Raw genomic sequence first — 21,101 nt, forward strand, 5'->3', positions numbered from 1 at the left:
TCGAAACAGTTTTTGGCATCTCCCTCAATGATGATGTGGTTCCAATCTTCATGTGCAAGTTGGGCAGCCCAGCAGCCCAGAGAATGGCAGAAGCTTCAGCTACAATTGGAGAGCTGAAGGTATGGATTTTGGACCAGATTTTGATGATGTCCCCCATACCATCTCTAGCCACTACAACTAAAGCAAAAGATGAATTAGAGATAGCTGCATCAACATTCAGCTTGATCCAAAGATGGGGTGGAGCTTCCCATTTGGCTAGGGGAGGAGCTAAGTTGGGAGAGGCATCTTCCTTTGTGAACAAAGCTAAATATTCATCAACTTTGTCTTACCCGCTTAAATGATTCTTCTATGTTGATTTTTGCACAATGGTTCAACACTTGGTTCCATAGGTACCAAATCTCATCAATTATGAAGGCCATATTAAGCGGAATAAGCCACTGATCTTCTGCTGGGCAATAGGCCTTTGGGGGGGGAGTTAGAATTATTTTAATGTCCTCACAGTCCATGATTTGACACTCTTCCACTTTGAAGCCCCAACAACTTGAGTACCATATTGCTCATGCTACTGGGCATTTGAAGAATATATGTTGGCTTAATTCATTTTCTTGTCTACATAAAACGCAGATGGGATCAGATGAAACACTTCTTCTGCTCAGTCATGCCGATGCTTGTATTTCAATCTTAGAATTTTCATACATATACTATCAAGCTTGGATGCAATCATCCAGGCCAATTTTGCAAGTGGAGCTTTGTTAGTGCTCTTGGTTGTTTTGAATCCAAGCCCACCCTTCCTTTCTCAGTGTGCACAGTTCTTTCCAAGCTTGGAGATGGTTTGATCATGTTTGGAGAATAATGATTAATACACTATTAGGAAAAATTAGTTGATACAAATTGAGGGAATTAAAAAAGGTAGAGAAAATCCAAAAATAATATTAATAGAAATAACAAAAAAAAAAAAAAAGATTTATCAATTACAGAGGTAACATAATATATGAGCTTTTTGTTTGATAGATATTATAGGATTTCAATTTTGAAAAAATAGAATGAAGGAACATAACACATAAGTGCTTATATAATAGAAAAATGACAACATTTTAGATAATCAAGCCCAAGATTTACTCACATAATGTTATGCAAAGTTGTGAACAGCTTATTTAGCTGAAATATAAATTTTTTTGCTGAAAGTACCATAGGTAAAGTTAAAAAGTAGCTGAAATAATATAGTAAGACTCATGAATAGTACAAAAAATAAGCTGAATAATAACAAAAATAAGTTAAATAGTAAAAAAAAAAAATTGATTTTTTAAGTCAATGCAAAATGGAATCTAAACATGTAAATTTATACTCACCCTATTCGTTATGCATTTTATTTTTTATTTTTCTTTATGTATCTCGACGGTGAAAGAAGAGAGTAAATAATGATAAATTGTTAATGAAAAAAGATAAATAATTAAAAAAAATAGTATTATAATTAAAAGTAGTATAAACTAAATAATTTAAGGTGAAATGTTTTTTATAATAAAAAAATGAGAATAACTTAGGTCAGCCATTAAGCTTAAATTTAATACACTTATTACACACCATTAAAAATAGTAATTAGTCTGAAAGCTTTGAGGAAATACTGTAAAAATAAAAAAAAACCTCTCTCTTTCCTATTCTTTCTCCTCAACTTCCCCTTCACCAAATTTCAAAATCTCTTTCTGTGAGACACCCATGGTTGAATCTCCATGCCACCGAGTCCCACACCACCACCACCGGCGGTGCTTGCCGTTGTGGCCTTCTCCTATCTTAAGGTTCTCTCTGATTTCTCGTTCTCTCTAGCCCAAATCCAGCTATGGCAGAGCTTACGCTTGCACCACCTCCACCATCGCTGGCGGTGCTTCTCACCTGCTTCACCACCACTGGTGACAATATTACAACAATTCATTGCTTGGGTTTGGCTTTCATTTTAATTTTAATGTTAATTTATGGATTGCACAGAAGATGTTTGTGAAAATGTCTGTAAGAAACTTTGAAGTTATTATAAAAATAGGCGTGGGGTGGTTTGCTAATTTATGTATGCGGGGTTTTCCCTCTGTATGGGTTCCTTTTGTTTGCTTTTGAAATTTTAAAAGTTTGTGATTTATCACAAGCTCATTGATTTTTGTTTGTGTTTTTCATGTCATTCTAAGTCTGATGGGAAATTAATGTATAGATTTTTTCTTATGTGAATTGTATATGATTCTCTTTATAATTGCTGAAATTTACGAATTATTTATCTTAGATACTATCTTAAATTCCTTAATGTCAAATACATGTGAAAGTTGCTTGGGTTTTAGTTTTTTTCCAACTTTCAAACGTTGGTGCTTGTGAAAGTTGAGATTTTGTGTGCTGGGGTATGAAATTCTTGTGGGTATTTTCCTCTTAACAGTTAACACTATAAATTGTGAAAACTTGTTCTTTACATTATAAAGTCTTAAACATTAGTTACATGCCTCATATGTTGTACATGCATTTTAATGATATAGTGGCGTGTTGATGTTATACTTATATTTGTGATAAGTTATTGATATTATGCTTTTGTCTTCTTAAAGATTTAGTTTTGGGAAAGAGAGAGTGATTTGTAGTTTTGATATTAAACTAGATGGTGTGATGCAAACCTCGGGTGTGGGTTTATATTTGTATTGATATGAATGAAATTGAATTTATTTCACTACTTTGTTGCAGGTTAAAGCTTAAAAGTTGAACTATCAAGATGATGCACTGAAGAACTTCAAGAAGATTGACCAAGTACCAAGTTGCTAGGTGCCACCTACTCATCTCCTTATATTGCCAACAAAGCATTATATGGTTATATATGTATATACACATAAATCAGACAGTATTCCTTTATATGACCTGTATGTATGTTAGATTGATACCAATAAGGCACAAAACATACCATGCTAGTAAAACCTCTCATACCCACCTTGACCTCTAAACAACTAAACCAAATCCATGCACAAATCCTCAAAAACTCAAAACCCCATTTGTTAAATGCTTTACTGGGAGTTCTCACAAACTCCCCCACCCCACAAAATGCCCTTGTCCTATACAACCAAATGCTCCACCATTCAACTTCCCACAATCATTACACATTCACCCATGCACTCAAGGCATCCACCTTATTGCATGCACACCAAAAGGGCCTTGAAATCCATGCACATGTCATAAAATCTGGTTACTTTTCTGATGTCTTCATCCAGAACTCCTTGCTTCATTTCTACGTTGTTGCAAATGATATCATATCTGCCTGCCGGATTTTTGACTCTATATCTTTCCCGGATGTTGTTTCATGGACTTCAATCATTTCGGGGCTTTCTAAGTGTGGTTTTGAGGAGGAAGCTATTGTTAAGTTTTGTTCCATGAATGTAAAGCCTAATTCTACTACTCTTGTTAGTGTTTTGTCTGCTTGTTCTAGCCTAAGAGCTCTCAAGCTTGGCAAAGCCATTCATGGATATAGTTTGAGGAATTTGGATGAAAGTAATATTTTTTTGGATAATGTAATACTTGATTTTTATGTGAGATGTGGGTCTTTGGTAAGTGCGAAGTACTTGTTTGTGAATATGCCTAAGAGAGATGTGGTTTCTTGGACTACAATGGTGGGTGGTTATGCACAAAGAGGATTTAGTGAAGAGGCAGTGAGGGTTTTCCAGGAAATGGTGGAAGGAGGAGAAGCTCAGCCTAATGAGGCCACTATTGTCAATGTATTGTCAGCATGTTCTTCGATTGGTGCATTGAGTTTGGGTCAATGGGTGCACTCCTACATTGAAACACAAAGTGATCTTCCAGTGGAGGGTAATGTGGGAAATGCCTTGATCAACATGTATGTTAAATGTGGGACTGCGCGTATGGCAATTCACATTTTTAACAAGCTTCTGCACAAGGATATCATATCATGGAGTACCATTATTAGTGGCATGGCCATGAATGGCCATGGCATGCACGCATTGCAGCTCTTCTCGCTCATGCTAGTTCATGGGGTTCCTCCAGATGATGTAACTTTCATTGGCTTACTATCAGCTTGCAGCCATGCAGGCCTTGTAGATAAAGGCTTGACGATCTTTGAAGCAATGAAAAATGTATATGGTATTATGCCCCAAGTACAGCATTATGCTTGCATGGTAGATATGTATGGACGTGCTGGGCTCTTGGAGGAAGCAGAGGATTTTATTAGGCAGATGCCTGTGGATGCTGATGGACCAATTTGGGGAGCTTTGCTTAACGCTTGCAGAGTTCATTGGAATGAGAAGATGTTTGAACGGATCAGACACTGTCTTCTTGATACAAGAGGTGTGAGTGTCGGGACTTTTGCTTTATTGTCAAACTCATTTGCTAGTTCTGATAGATGGGAAGATGCTAATAAGGTCCGTGATGAAATGAGATCCATGGGGTTGAAGAAGATGGCAGGGTGTAGCTGGATAGAGGTTGATCCCTCCACCCATACCCTGGATAAACCAGATGCTTGCTTCACATATGCAGGATAACAATCTGCCGTTATTGATCACCCGTAAGAAGATTTTAATTGAACTGATCCGATTTTTTTGAGCATTTGGATATTCTTCCATTGCATCCTTGTATCATAAGAGGAAGAGGCAACATTTCTGTATCCATGTAAGTGTGGAAGTTGTTTGCTGTTTCTATCTGTTGTACACCTGTTCAGGAGTTTATATTTTGTTTAAATTGTTTGATTCTCAGATATAAGACTTTGTGTAAATTTATCTTAAATACTTTCTAATAACGCAGGTATGCTGTTGGATGGAGGGTCCTCCAACCTTGAATGCATAGTTTTGGTTGGAACTATATGACCCCTGATCCCGGGTATGTTTCATGGTTAGTATGATGAATTCATCTGCTGATTTTTACATGAAGTAATTATTGATCCAGAATAACTTGAAATTACAGTAACTTATTGAATGCCTTCTCTTTCATTTAGATTTTTGGGTTTTATACAGTGTAAGATAGTCATAAACCAACTCTAGATTAGATGTTGCAACCTGGGAAGAATATGTTGGTATGTATTGCATGCACAGTACAAATTCAGTTAAGCCTATTCTTTTCTAGCTCTTCCCCTCAAATTTTACTTTTGGTGACACAGTGATAGAACATTCCAATTAGAACAATTGGCTCTGTCATTACTGTACAAGCATATCTTAGAACAAATTGACTACTTTTGATTGATGAATCTTCTTTGTTGATGGACGAAACAAATAATAAACTTTCTTTTTTTGCATTCTAGACTTGAACTTTACTATGTAAGTCTTTTCACTTGGGAATGTAATGATTTTGCAGCTCCTGGGAAGTTCATTCTAACACACCCAGACATCAAGATTTATATGTTATTGAGTATCAGATGTATCACATGATTCATGCTGTTCTGCATTAATGCTACAGTGGAATCTGCATATCACATCAAGGTGTATATGGCTCTCGAAAATAATTGTACCAAAGTGATTCTCCTGGTAATAACTAGTAAGTTGCATGATAAACAGCCTCTTCAGGCAGCCTGCCATGCTTGTCCATTTCAATAACCTGATGCCATTTGATATTGCTTTATATGTTTTTACTATCTATCTCTATGTTACTTACAATATTCTGATCCTAAAATTGCAGAGAGTATTCAGACAGAGTTCGCTTTAGGGCAATCATGCATGTGTTCTTTTCTAAAATGGAGGACAATGAGCAAAGGATGGGTTTTATGGTGGAGCACTTTGAGAGGAATGGTAGAGAGTGAGAAAAGAGATTGTGCACTGCACTGCATGATAGTGCTCCAATATTTATGATGACTGTAAAAGGATTAGGAATTAAATTTTAATTTCAGAAGCTGAGAACTTGATGTTGTTGATGAGAAAAAGAACTAAAATGTTGATGCTTGTATCCAGCCTTTCTCCCTTTTGGGTGGTTCTATTTGAGTTTGTTTTGCTAATTCTCTTTCTTCAAATGAAGATGCTAGTTTATCTTGTTCCCCAAATTCAATCAATTTAAAATTTAGCATCTATTGCTTAATTTTGAATTTTGAGAAATACCTTAACAGTTTGGTTAATTAATTCTGATTCCTGATTATGAAGTGTATACTATGTGGAATGCTGGAACTGGTTCTTAGATTTTTCTTACTTGAATTTTATTGGAAATTTGGTTTTTGATGCTTTTGGAGTGGTTTTTGATTTGGGTTATTTTTGGATAGATGCTCAAGCCATCTTAAGGAAGTTTATTGTCGATAAAGACTTTAAGTTGGTTCAGAAAGCAGTTGGCAAAGACAAGGTACTACTTGGCAGCTCATCAAAAAAAAAAAAAAGGGTACTTCTGGTATTGCCTGTTTGGTTGCGAAGAAAATGAAAGAATGTGAAAGAAAAATGGAGTTTTTATGGGAGGGGATTTTGGCAAGAGGAATGGATGGGGTGTCGTGGATTATGGTGATTTAAGGTGTCCAACCTCGAGTTTCGGCCATGGGCAAACCCATTCATGACCACTCGCCCCTAACCTAAGAAGAATAGAAAGGAAAAGCAAATTAAATGAATCTTATAATATTTATTTTATTAAACTTTACTCTAAAATGAATTATTTCATATTCATAAAAAAAATGATTTCACTAAAATGAACTAACGTAACAAGAAGAGAATGGAAAACAAATTAAATGAATCTTATAATAATTTTTATTAAGCTTTACTCTAAAATGCATTATGTCATATTCATAAAAAATAAAAACATTTCATTAAAATGAATAATGTGTTCAGTAGCACAGAACATATTTTTTTGTCAAACTTATTCTTTGATTATTTGACTTATTTCTCAAAGTTAGGAGGGAATTTTTTATATTTAAAAAAAAAAATCAATAAGAGGGATCTTTGACTCTTATTAAGTTATAATTAAAAATTTAAAAGAGCAAGGGTTAGTTGATGGTGAATTTATGACCTAATTTTCAATGTGTATTTTTGGATTTTCATCGTTTGTATTATTTAAATGAATTCGGTCTAATAACAAAAAAATAAAAATAAAATAAAAAAGCCAGTGTTTCCCCCACGTGGGTTGATGTGGTTGACAGTTAAAGTCCAAGTTGTCAACTCATGCCCTATGGTTCTAGTTGTTAGAGTCAGAATAACAGACTCTTCGTCATTCACAAGAGTAACGTTGAGACACCAGGTACAACGACGAGTTTTGATCGGTAAGAATATGTCAATTGTACCGCAACTCGTTATATGGCAAGTTATTATTGGTAAGAATGTTTTCACATGATTCATTAACATATCTTTATAAATCACAATTTTTCTATATCTTTATTAATCATAACTTGTCATGTGGCGAGTTGTGGCACATAATTATATCAAAATTAGTTCTTAGCATTACTGTTTGCAAAGGACAAAATTGAAGTACAAGATGTTATGCAGTGTTTTTTAAATTTCATTCTTAAAATTTAATTATATGACTATTTAATTAAAAAAATTCACTTCTATTCTATAAAAAAAAATTTATATAATAAAATTTTAAAAAAAATATATAAAAAATAACGCTTATTTTGCTGAATATTGTCCAGCAAAAGTTTAATTAAATAAATAAAAAGACGAAGACAGCTTTGTCCACCACCAAACACACCCAGCAACAACTTAGCTGGACAAAACTCCTCCTTACATTAAGTTTACGTACCGGTTCTACACACTCCTTCACGTGCACTTTCTATGGTCCTCAAAGTAATAGCTTCACACTCTTTCTTGAGGTCAATCCCGTGATTTCACAAATTCTCTCTGCACCAAAACTGGCCTCAAAATCTCTGATACACACATACACGTTGCAGATCTCTCTCCTGCTGCCGTCTTGGCCATCCCTTTCCAATTCTGCCTTTTGGTCGTTTCGGCCTTTTGTGATTCGGATTAGTCTTGGTCACCTACCCACCACCAAAATGTCCAAAACCCATCACCCTCCACTCACACCACGCCACGTCATCACCTCCAATCCCTTTCATTGGTCCACGTCCCCTAAAAGTCTCACTACTAAACAACACTTTGAAGTAGATAGTAGAGCAATATTGTTGATAGTAGCTACCCACTAAAAACCTGACACCTGTAACATAGCTCACTTCACTTAAGTGAGAGATTTAGGGTCCATTTAATACATGTGTTTAAAAATTAAAAATTCTTGTTTGAAAACATTTATAAAAATACGTGTGAGTAAAAAAGTGTATAAAAATACGTGTAATGTTGTTTAAAAACTGAAAATTGTTGTTTGAAAATACAAATCAAACACCCCAAAAGTGATTATAAGTTAGTTTTGTGTTAACTTTTAGCCTTTTTAATCGAAAATAAGCAATTTTCCCACCGACATAAAGTACTTAAAGTAAAAATGAGTTGTAATAATTATATATATTCCCTTTCACTTATATACGTGTGTGTTTCTAAAAAAAAAAAAAAAAAAAAAGTTGTGATAACTATATATTGTGTACGAGATATACAAAACACCAACGATTTCAACTAAAGTGGGTAAGAAGTGTGAATACACAATAGTCAGCATATTTACCAAAATTAACACATGGTATAAGAAACACAACTAAAACTAGCCTCATCACACTTTTTATTCTTGGTTTAGTATTATAATTTTACATTCATTTATTTTTTTTCATGTACTGAGTTTGCTGAATGCCTAAAGATTTTTCTATTCAAAATAAAGGAAAATATAAAAGAAGCGAAAATAAATAAATAAAAAAAATAGTGTATATTGTATAAATAAATAAAAAATGATAAGAGACGGGAAGATTGTAAACTGTTGTGAACTTGAATTAAGTAAGAAGTTTTTAAATTGTGAATTTTTATTTTACAAAATTTTTCACCATAATTAAAATTTAAAAACATGTAAGTGAGCAAATAGAGAATATTTTGGGATATCTAAAACTTACAATCCGCAACTTAAATGGAAGCCTAAATATAGGGGGATATTGGGCTTTTACCATTATTTTGCAAAAATAACAACAATATGTTCCTGTGGGGGTAAAATAAATAATATATATATATATATATATATATATATATATATATATATATTTGGGCTTTAGGCCTGATTTGGTGATGTAAACCTGTCCAAGCAGAGCCTGAGACCCGCAGGTCAGTTCACACTACAAAGGGTGAAGGAGTTGTCTGAGGAGGAGTATCTCCTCGGACGGGTCAAGTAAAGGTCATGGGACATGCCAAGGGGTTTGGAGATAGAATTCTGGAAGATCTGTTGGGTAAATGCGTGATCCATGCAATTGTTAAAAGCTGTCACCACCGCATTAAAGACCCTGCACCTACCTCCCTAGTCGCATTAATGGAGAAATGACCTCTAAACAGTGAGGTTCAGCCTTCCAACTGGTATTGAAGGTTTCAAGAAGGTGCTGGATAGGACAAGTATCTAGTGAGGAGATTTGTGATACACGTGGAAGAAAAAAGGAAGAAGAAGATAGAGACAAGAGAATAGGAGAGATATAAAAGGGAGAAGATGGTAGAAGAAAAAGGGGATCGGACACTTAAACTGCAGTTGCAATATTGTTTTGAAAGAAAGAGAGGCAATACAAACGGTCCTCGGCTTACGTCCGAAGGAGAGTTTCTTTTCTATTCTATTATCATCTATTGAACACGCGGATAACGACAATCTAGCCTGAATTCTCTTTTTATCCAATGTCCATAGTCTATGTTTCAAACCCATACTCTATAAATTTTTTTATATAAGGCTCTTTGGGCCTGAGTCCATCTGGTGACTGGACTGGATACAAATTGTACACTTACAGTTCCTGTTTTGAAATTATTTAGATCTGTATCCTTGTTTTTAAAACTCGGTTTTAACAAAATCAAGTTTGGTATAAAATTCGATATTCTCAAAATCGAGTTATATGTAAATTTTTAATTGAAACTCAAATTTAGCAAAATCAAGTTTCACTTAATTTTTTTTAATTAAGTGGCAAAATATGCATTGAACTCGACATTGTTAATGTCGAGTTTCACTTGTAACTCAATTTTTTAAAATCGAGTACTAAAGAAGGACACCAGCTTAAATAGTTTCAAAATAGGAACATTATGCTAAATTTTTTACAAAATAAGGGCAAAAGCCCAATATCCCCCTAAATATAGATAAATATAGATATAGAACTATAAAAGTATAGATTTTAAGGGAAAAATTAGCAAGAAATTTTTTAGAGGAGTAATGCTATAATCACAAATTATTTTACAACATTTTTACAAACTACTGATGTGACCAACTTTTTATTGGTTTTCATTTGAACCCACCATTAATATCACTTTTCATTTACCAATAATCACTCACCACATCATCAGTTTGTAAAATTTTTTGTAAAATAATTTGTATATCTAACATTATTTTTTTTAGAGAACTATTTTAAGAAAGTTTTTTATATAAAAAAAAATTTAATCGGTAACTGTTTTTTCCCCCTTATTTTCTATTTTCATAAACAATTTTCTATTTTTGAGACTAAAAAACTTGTTTGGCAACCTGTAAGTGCACAATTGCACTTGGCCCCAAGAGCAGTTACGGGCTCAGGCCCAATGAGCCTTAAACAATATGAATTTGTAGAGTGTGGGCTTGAAACCCAGGTTAGAAGTGTGTGAGGATTAAATGACAAGCCAAAGATTGCAAACACCTGGAAACAACAAGGAATATTGTAAATCAACCTCCTCGGACGTAAGCCGAGAGTTGTTCTTATATTATCTCTTCCTCTTTTTTCTTTTCCTTTTGGATTACAAAAAAGTCCGTCCCCATTTTCTGTTCTAGGTTGCTCCTTAAATACTCTTCTTTTTGATACTTTGTACACGTGTTGCCCTAACTCCCCCTTAGCCTAGATATTTCTTTTCTCAGTGCCTTTGAATAGTAACCAGAAGTTTCCCTTCCACTGTTCAGGTGTCACTTCCCCATTAATGCGGCCAGGGTGGTAGGTGCAGGGTCTTTAATGTGGAGGTGGCAGCCTTTATCTTTGGTATTTCTCTAACATCGGTGCTTCTAGGACATTCAAGGGTTCACCCCCTTTAACCATTGGTCTTGACCATGTCATTCCCTAACCTTTACCATGAAGTCCCGGGTTCTCCGGTGTCCATCCGAAGGGAAATTCACCCTCGGCTGGATCCTCGGATCCTCGGCGTATGGGCCGACCCGTAGTACTGACAAGTTCTAAACCCAAGAGCAGGTCGGCCTTCCTTAGCATGGCCCAACGGCCCATATTCCCATCAGGGTCTTTTTACTCCCCACAATAGCCCCTCAAAACTCTAATTTTCAACGTCCGAGGAGAAAAATAGGGTTTTGATCTGATGAGAACCTACTCCACACACTTTGTGAATGATTGCACGTGTAGAAATCGTTTCGCGTCCCAGAAGATGCCACTTGGCGGTTTTATTTTCAAAAACGCACGCATTTATTGCTGTAAGCTACACTTTGTCCCCCACGTTCAACGGCGAGATGGGTATCCAACGGTCCTCGTTACTCCACGAAAATTTGGGCGGGACGAATATAATTTCGAGGCCGCTTTTCCGCACATCGTGACGCTTCGGGAACCTGCGCCTTCATTTAATTCCCCAGGGGCTAATCCCATCAAAACATCAGCAATCATACTTTACCTGCAAAAAACCGTGGAAATTTGCACACCTTCAACTTTGTAAGTTCTTACTCTCTCTATTCTTAACCTTTTCTCCTCGGATATAGTCCTCGGCTGTCCTCGTAGATATTCTCCCCTTTAGAGTTTAGCCTTTCGTTCTTTTCTGATGGGTAGGTTTAAGTGTCTAATTGATACCGCCGCTGGAATGGAAGGCTTCAGAGCCAAGTATCACATTCCCGGCGACGTAGGGTTAAAATATTGCCCGGCAGAAGCCGTGGCCGGTTCTAAAAAAGAGGGAGAGGTTATCATCCCAATGATAGCCTTTATAGAGGGTGGGATGACCCTCCCAATGAGACCTGTAACTAGGGAGTACCTTCGCAACCACCGGTTGTGTCCCGATCAGTGCCTTCCAAACGTTTTTAGAGTTTTGGGTAGTGTCGATGCTCTAAACGAGCAAATGGGTCTAAACCTCACTTGGCACGACGTCGTCTTTCTGTACGAGTCCCATAAACTTTCCAATGTAGGTTATTACATTAAATCTCGCTTCAGTGTTGTTAGGCTAATCTCCTGTCTGCCCAAATCCAACAAAGGCATGAAGGACGACTACCTGATCGTCTCTGGGAACTGGCACGACGGCCTCCACTGCCCAGTTGAGTGGGGAGATCCAGGTGCGACACCTTAGGATTAACCTCCCCACCTCGCAACTTCCTTTAATACTCACAAACATGCACACTAACATGTATTTATATTTGTTTAACTTTATCACTTGCTGTGCGAATCTGACCATGTTGTTCACCTTCACGTCTTTCTTTGCAGATAAGCAACACGTGCGTCCACGCTTAAGCCACTGCAGTGTTGCCGATCTAAACCGAGTGCTTCGCTCCGAGGTGTTTGTCAGCGAGGACTTACAACTTAGAGCTGCTCATCTGATTCTGGGGTACACTCCCATCTCTTCGGACTTCTAGGAGATAGAAAACGCCATAGTCGCGGGTGACCGAAGGCGAAGGAAAATAAACGTAGCTTGGCCCAACTTTTTGGACGACCGCGATCTCCCTGACGCCCCTCACACCGTTTTGTACAACCAGCCCATAGCGGCAATTCCCCTCGCCGTGCATTCTCAGGCAACTGTTGTTCCAGAAGAGCAGGTGTCTTCTTCAAATACACTAGACGAAGAGATAGATCAATTCCAACTTGAAGACACCGAAAGACCTCGAGGGAATCAGTTCGTCATGCTTTCTGACGAGGAGGAAGAAGCCACCGAGGCCTCTGGAATTGCAGGGTTTGTAGTTGCCCGACCGGAAGACGAAGCCGAGGAAGACATGGATAGGATGCAAGATCTCCTAATCAAGAGAGGTGCGAAGGTCGCCGAGAAAAAGACGGGGGCGTCCCAAGCTCTTCAATCTTTGCCACCTCCCCCTCCTCCAGCCGAGCCAAAACTTCCAGCCGAGGATCCCAAAAAGAAGAGAAAGGGGGAGGCCGATGGGTAATCAGCAAGGACCCCAAGAAACCACGACAACAACTCCCACTGGTTCAGCAGCAGAAGCTGGACAAAGGCAAGGGTAGGGCCCGCTCAGTTGAAAGCGGGGAAATCAGGAACGTGGCCGAAGTGCGCCGAGCACCGACCACGTGGTCCCCCGACTTAAGATTGGACGGTGCACCCATCTCCTGCCAATCCAGTATAAGGGCGGTTCAACAAGGTCATGCTCACCACTTGGCTGAAGTGTTGGAGCGCCCTCTTTTGCTGCCCAAGGACATGGAAACCTTGGAAAAAATGAGCCAGCCACAGCTATTCCTCTCTTTAAAAAGAGACTTAGCGCTTGTAAGTTTACCCCTTTTTAAGAAGATTTCACTTTTAACAATATTCATAAGTTTTTTACTATTCCTGACTCCCTCATACTTTGTTACAGGCCATTCAGGAAGTCTTTATAGCCGAGAAGTTCATAGAAGACACTCGGAAGAAGGCCAGAACTGAGCAGGAGATTAGGATGGAGACTGAGAAGTCCTTGGGCACAGCCCTTGCTGAAAATGAGAAGCTTACTTCGGAGGTGGCTGAGCTGAGGAGAGAGAAAAATGGGATCGAGTCAAACTTGAAGACTATGAAGACCCAGATAGAAGGGCAGCACAAGCTCCTTCGAGAAAAAGATGATGAGCTCGCCCGAGTCCAAAGGGAACGCTCGGATTTGGAAAAAGAACTTGCGCTGATAAAGGAAGAAGCCAGCTCATTCCAACGCTCTTTACAGGCTGCCAAGTAGACGAGCTACGAGGAAGGGGTAGCAACCACTGAGGAGCAGCTGACAGAGGCCTTCGCGGCTTTGTGCCGGGAGTACTATCAGAAAGTCTGGGGGGAAGCCCTAAACGTAGCTGGAGTTCCTCTATCCTCGAATCTGAGGAAGTCCGAGAACGTTTGGCTTCCCCTGGAGATACAGGAGATTGAAGAGGCTCCTGCTGCTACTCCTACCCCTGACTCAACTCTCCCTGCTCTGCCTCCGATGGTCCCGCAGCTAATTCCAGATCCTACAGAACCTTCAGGTTCCAACAAAGAAAAGGAAGGAGGCGAGGATGCAGAGAAGGACTTGAGCCAGAAGGTGGAACCCGACGGCCTTCCAACTAAGACAGCAGACAAAGGAAAGCAAGTCATGACTACTTTTGAGCTGGAGTTGAGAGAGACCGAGGCCACCAGTACCTCTCAGCAAGACCCCCCTCCGAAAGCTTAGGGCCTAGCTTTAGGACTTCTCCTTTTCTACATCTGTCTTAAATATGTAATGTACATTTAAGTAATTAATGAAGAAGTATTTCGTTTGATTCTCATTTACGTTGCATCCATTTTACTTTGTTCTTGTTATATTGGTCATAAAGTTTGCCATTAGTACAGAGTCAAAAAGGGGCAGAGCAAACAAATCTAACTTCAAGTTTTGCACAATCATAACTTCCACACAGTCATTCGCATGTTATTAAAAACTTAATAAAAAGTGATATGGCTAATATGTTTAAACAATGCCTTGGTTAAAAAAGAGAGACCTCATATAACGATTGAGACCTTATAATGTGTAACATTGTTTTTAGTAGGATGTAAGATCTGAGGACCACTCCTTCCTCACATAAATTTGCTTAATATTTTTAAAGAAATAAAACTTAAGATCCAAGTTATTGAACGGTAAAGCACTAACTCCCAGACACAATAAGAAGTTAACTTTGAGCAAGTTTATGGTCCGAAGACAAGACTTAACTAATTTTCCATTTAATTCTTTAGACCATTAACTTCAAATGTTAATTCTCCCAAAGTAGGAGGTCCGAGGACCCGGCATAACTAAGGTTCTGTTTAACAAATGATAAGATATCAATTTCCACAAGGTTAGTGGTCCGAGGACGACACTTAACCAAGTTTCTGTTTGATTCTTAAGAACAATAGCTTCAAATGTTAATTTTCCCAAAGTAGGAGGTCCGAGGACCCGACATAACTAAGGTTCTGTTTAACAAATGATAAGATATCAATTTCCACAAGGTTAGTGGTCCGAGGACGACACTTAACCAAGTTTCTGTTTGATTCTTAAGAACAATAGCTTCAAATGTTAATTTTCCCAAAGTAGGAGGTCCGAGGACCCGACATAACTAAGGTTCTGTTTAACAAATGATAAGATATCAATTTCCACAAGGTTAGTGGTCCGAGGACGATACTTAACCAAGTTTCTGTTTGATTCTTAAGAACAATAGCTTCAAATGTTAATTTTCCCAAAGTAGGAGGTCCGAGGACCCGACATAACTAAGGTTCTGTTTAACAAATGATAAGATATCAATTTTCACAAGGTTAGTGGTCCGAGAACGACACTTAACCAAGTTTCTGTTTGATTCTTAAGAACAATAGCTTCAAATGTTAATTTTCCCAAAGTAGGAGGTCCGAGGACTCGACATAACTAAGGTTCTGTTTAACAAATGATAAGATATCAATTTCCACAAGGTTAGTGGTCCGAGGACGACACTTAACCAAGTTTCTGTTTGATTCTTAAGAACAATAGCTTCAAATGTTAATTTTCCCAAAGTAGAAGGTCCGAGGACCCGACATAACTAAGGTTCTGTTTAACAAATGATAAGATATCAATTTCCACAAGGTTAGTGGTCCGAGGACGACACTTAACCAAGTTTCTGTTTGATTCTTAAGAACAATAGCTTCAAATGTTAATTTTCCCAAAGTAGGAGGTCCGAGGACCCGACATAACTAAGGTTCTGTTTAACAAATGATAAGATATCAATTTCCACAAGGTTAGTGGTCCGAGGACGACACTTAACCAAGTTTCTGTTTGATTCTTAAGAACAATAGCTTCAAATGTTAATTTTCCCAAAGTAGGAGGTCCGAGGACCCAACATAACTAAGGTTCTGTTTAACAAATGATAAGATATCAATTTCCACAAGGTTAGTGGTCCGAGGATGACACTTAACCAAGTTTCTGTTTGATTCTTAAGAACAATAGCTTCAAATGTTAATTTTCCCAAAGTAGGAGGTCCGAGGACCTGACATAACTAAGGTTCTGTTTAACAAATGATAAGATATCAATTTTCACAAGGTTAGTGGTCTGAGGACAACACTTAACCAAGTTTCTGTTTGATTCTTAAGAACAATAGCTTCAAATGTTAATTTTCCCAAAGTAGGAGGTCCGAGGACCCGACATAACTAAGGTTCTGTTTAACAAATGATAAGATATCAATTTCCACAAGGTTAGTGGTCCGAGGACGACACTTAACCAAGTTTCTGTTTGATTCTTAAGAACAATAGCTTCAAATGTTAATTTTTCCAAAGTAGGAGGTCCAAGGACCCGACATAACTAAGGTTCTGTTTAACAAATGATAAGATATCAATTTCCACAAGGTTAGTGGTCCGAGGACGACACTTAACCAAGTTTCTGTTTGATTCTTAAGAACAATAGCTGCAAGCATCAGAGGTACTCATAACTTTGAAATATTAACTGTCAAAAGCACATTTTATTAATAATAATACCTTCTAAGGTTATTTACATTCCATGGACGTGGTACAATTCGTTCATCCAGGTCAGCTAACCGATACGACCCTATGCCTGCTACTGAAACAGTGCGATAGGGGCCTTCCCAGTTGGGTCCTAGTTTACCCCAAGCTGGGTTCTTAGAAGTTCCTACAACTTTCCTTAGTACAAGATCACCAGGTGCAAGTGGCCTTAACTTCACATGGGAATCATATCCTCGCTTTAGCTTCTGTTGGTAATAAGCCATTTGGACCATAGTTGCCTCGCGCCGTTCCTCAAGTAAATCAAGATCTTTCTCCAGGAGTCCCTTGTTATTCTCTGGGCTAAAAGAACTCGTCTTTAGAGTAGGAAAACCAGATTCCAGAGGTATCACCGCCTCGGCTCCATAAGTCATAGAGAATGGCGTTTCTCCAGTGGACCTGTGCGGTGTGGTCCGATACGTCCACAGAACATGAGGGAGCTCTTCTACCCATCTGCCTTTTGCATCGTCCAACCTCTTCTTGAGCCCGTTGACTATGACCTTGTTAATGGCCTCGGCTTGCCCATTTCCCTGAGGATAAGCTGGGGTAGAGTATCTATTTATGATACCCATGTCACCACAATATTGCCTAAAGGCCTTGCTGTCAAATTGAACGCCATTGTCTGAGACAAGTGTATGTGGTATACCGAATCTAGTGACAATATTTTTCCAGATAAATTTCTTGGAATCAACATCTCGGATATTGGCTAAGGGCTCGGCTTCAACCCATTTAGTGAAGTAGTCTGTCCCTACGAGCAGCCATCTTTTGTTTCCTGCAGCCCTCAGAAATGACCCTACTATGTCCAATCCCCATTGTGCGAAAGGCCAAGGACTGGAGAGAGGGTTGAGAACCCCTCCAGGTTGATGAATATTAGGGGCGAACCTCTGGCATTGATCACATTTTTTGGCATAGTCCTGAGCCTCCCTCTGCATATTGGGTCACCAATAACCCTGAGTCAGGGCTCTATGGGCTAAGGACCTTCCCCCAGTGTGGCTCCCACAAATTCCCTCATGCAGTTCCTCCAGTAATGCTTCTGTTGATTCAGGGTGCACACACAACAAGTACGGTCCTAAAAAGGATCGTTTGTACAGCTTCTGGTCCTCGGACAACCAGAAACGTGGCGCCTTTCGACGTATCTTTTCTGCTTCAGATTTGTCCTCAGGAAGAATATCATTCTTAAGAAAAGCTGTAACCGGGTCAATCCAACTAGGGCCAGGCCTTATCAGATGAATATGAACTGTGCTGACGACAATAAGGGTTGGCTCCAACAGATCCTCCACAAGGATAACCCTAGGCAATTCCTGAGCCGAGGAAGTCGCCAACATAGCCAAAGAATTTGCATGAGTGTTTGCACTCCTAGAAATATGTGCTAAGATGAAGGAGTCAAATTCAACTTGCTGACGCTTAACCTGGACCAAGTATTCCTGCATTCTGGGGTCTCTAGCCTCCATGGTCCCCATCACCTGGCCGACCACTAACTGAGAGTCCGAAAACACATGGATTTTCTTGCCACCCATCTTACGTACCATCTGCATGCCTACCAAGACTGTTTCATATTCGGCCTCATTGTTAGTAGCCGAGAATGCCAATCTCAAAGATTTTTCGATGACAATTCTCTCAGGGGACGTTAGAACAAGTCCAACACCAGACCCTCTCTGATTAGCCGCCCCATCCACATACACTTTCCAAATCGGAGGCATTGCAGCTGTAATCACACCAACTGATTTTTCATCCATGTGTGCTTCGTTTGGAGTTTCTTCTAGCAATGGTTCGGTAAACTCTGCCACCAAGTCAGCAAGGACCTGGCCCTTCACCGAGGTGCGAGGCTTGTACTTAACATCAAAGGCTCCCAAAATGGTTCCCCATTTTGCCACCCTGCCAGAGTAATCAGCACTGCGTAACACCGCCTTAAGAGGCAATTGGGTCAGAACAACCACAGTATGAGACTGGAAATAATGAGGAAGTTTACGCGTGGCGTGGACTACGGCCAGAAGCGCTTTTTCTAAGGGCAGATAGCGCACCTCGGCCTCATTCGAGGACTTACTAACATAGTAGACCGGTCTTTGCACTTCGTTTTCATTCCTTATAAGGACTAAGCTCACCGCGTGGACAGCCACTGCCAGATAAGCGAACAAAACCTCGTCCACCTCAGGGCGAGACAAAATGGGTGGCCGAGAAAGATATTGCTTAAGCTGCTGGAAAGCTAACACGCAGTCCTCGGTCCATTGAAACCCTTTCCACTTATTCAATAATTGAAAGAAAGGACGGCATCGGTCAGCTGACCGAGAGATAAACCTATTCAATGCAGCAATCATTCCAATCAGTTTTTGGATCTCTTTTGGGTTCCGAGGCGGCTGCAAATCCTGAATAGCCTTGACCTGTGCTGGGTTCACCTCTATGCCTCTGTGAGTAATCATGTACCCCAAAAACTTTCCAGACCCCACGCCAAAAGAGCACTTTGAGGCGTTAAGGCGCAGCCTATACTTTCTTAGCATCTGGAAGGTGTCGGCCAGATCTTTCATGTGTGAAGGTATTGTTTTACTCTTCACTACCATATCATCCACATATACTTCACTGGTCTTCCCCAGTTGCTGTTCAAACATTCGGGTCATCATTCTTTGGTAAGTAGCCCCAGCATTTTTCAACCCAAATGGCATAACCTTATAATGATAGTTCCCGGTTGGAGTAATGAAAGCAGTCTTCTCCTGGTCTTCCAACGCCAAGGGAATCTGATGGTAACCCTAGAAGGCGTCCAGAAAACTCATCCGAGGATGTCCGACGGTAGCATCCACCAGTTGATCAATACGAGGCATTGGGAACGAATCCTTGGGGCAGGCCTTGTTCAAATCTGTGAAGTCCACACATACTCTCCATGTGCCGTTCTTCTTTTTAACAACAACTGTATGGGCCAACCACTCGGGATAGAAAACTTCTTTGATAGCCCCAGCCCTCTTGAGTTTGAGCACCTCTTGCTTCACAGCTTCGGAATGTTCTTTGGAAGAACGCCGAGGTGGCTGCCTTCTCGGCACAATGGCAGGATTGATGTTTAAATGATGACAGATAAAACTCGGATCTACGCCTGGAGCCTCGTAGGGGTCCCACGCAAAAACATCTATATTGTTCTTCAGAAACTCCAACAACTCCATCTTCTCTTGATGTGGCAAACGTATGCCAACTTGGAAGAACCTCTCTGGGTCATCTGCTATTATAAACTTCTCTAACTCCTCACAAACAGCTTCATCTCCTGTCACCGCTCCAGGTGCATCCAGAGCCGTTAATTGCTATGACTCTTGGATGGGCAAAGCTGATGACTCAGCTGCTGACTGACGCAGCACTGCGGCCGATATGCATTGCCTGGCCACTAATTGGCTGCCGAGGATTTCCTCTACGTATTCTCCCGAGGGGAATTTAACCTTAACATGCAAGGTAGAGGAGACAGCTCCCAGAGCATGCAACCATGGCCTGGCGAGGATAGCTGTATATGGGGAGTACGCATCGACCACAATGAAATCCACCTCCACCGTTTCTGAGCCAGATCGGACGGGCAAACGAATCTGTCCTTTCGGCACAACGGCCCTTCCCTCAAAGCTTATGAGTGGCGAGTCATAAGGAGTAAGATCATCCAACGTCAGCCTTAGCCCCTTGAATAAATCAGGGTACATGATATCTGCACCGCTGCCCTGATCAATCATCACTCTCTTCACATCATAACTTCCTATTCTAAGAGTGACCACAAGAGCATCGTCATGGGGTTGAATAGTACCAACCTTATCTTCCTCCGAAAATCCCAAGATGGGTAAGGTCGCTTTCAACCTCTTCGGCCTGCAGCCTGGTTCCTCGGCCTGAGGATATGAAACTGCCATTACCCTGGTGGGACCCGAACCGGTCCTGCCAGGTGCAGCAAAAATAACATTTATTGTTCCTAACGCCGGCCGAGATGAATTGTTCCTCTGATTATTCGAACCAGATTGACTGCCCTGTCCACCAGGTTGACACAAATGCTGCTTCAATTTTCCTTCACTAACAAGCTGCTCCAAGTGGTTCCAAAGGGTCCGACAATTCTCGGTAGTGTGGCCCGCATCCTGATGATACTGGCAAAAGAGGTTCTGATTTCTCATCGCAGGGTCCCCTGACATCTTACCAGGCCATTTAAAGAAGGGCTCCTTACGAACTTTCTCCAGTAACTGATGTACTGGTTCTCGGAACACAGTGCTCACGGCCTGTGGTGCTGCCGAGCCGGACTGCCCAACGTAATCTCTCCTCCGCTTGTTGTTGTGGTACCTGTCCGACCTGAAATCCCTTCTCTCCTGCGGGATAACCTTCTCCTTACCATTTCCTTGCTGCTGGTCCTCCTCCACCCTCTTGTACTCGTCAATACGATCCATGAGACGACGTACACTGCGAACGGGCTTTTTGGTCAAAGACTTTCTCAAGTCATGATCAGTGGGAAGACCCACCTTAAAGGTATTAAGCGCAACTTCATCAAAGTCACCATCTATTTCATTAAAC

General features: G+C 39.9%; 1 protein-coding gene across 5 annotated transcripts; it reads left to right on the forward strand.

The window, feature by feature from the left end:
• Positions 1-1,612: 1,612 nt before the first annotated feature.
• On the forward strand, positions 1,613-6,092 carry LOC142608373 (pentatricopeptide repeat-containing protein At1g08070, chloroplastic-like). 5 transcript variants are annotated; one of them, XM_075780136.1, is made up of 5 exons: positions 1,613-1,934; positions 2,707-4,632; positions 4,765-4,839; positions 5,311-5,490; positions 5,632-6,089. In XM_075780136.1, the coding sequence occupies exon 2, from the start codon at positions 2,922-2,924 to the stop codon at positions 4,503-4,505; it is 1,584 nt and encodes a 527-aa protein (XP_075636251.1). In that variant the 5' UTR covers positions 1,613-1,934; positions 2,707-2,921; the 3' UTR covers positions 4,506-4,632; positions 4,765-4,839; positions 5,311-5,490; positions 5,632-6,089. The 5 variants fall into 5 exon arrangements, with proteins under 5 accessions (XP_075636251.1, XP_075636249.1, XP_075636252.1 ...); XM_075780134.1 differs by having other exon boundaries at positions 1,632-1,904; XM_075780137.1 differs by having other exon boundaries at positions 1,632-4,632; positions 5,311-5,480; positions 5,632-6,092.
• The last annotated feature ends 15,009 nt before the right edge of the window (positions 6,093-21,101 follow it).

Source organism: Castanea sativa, chromosome 8 (assembly GCF_040712315.1).
Source record: "Castanea sativa cultivar Marrone di Chiusa Pesio chromosome 8, ASM4071231v1".
Lineage (NCBI taxonomy): Eukaryota > Viridiplantae > Streptophyta > Magnoliopsida > Fagales > Fagaceae > Castanea > Castanea sativa.

Excerpts from the sequence above, each read along its gene's own strand:
- LOC142608373 (XM_075780136.1), top strand. The coding sequence starts at position 2,922 with ATGCTAGTAAAACCTCTCATACCCACCTTGACCTCTAAACAACTAAAC.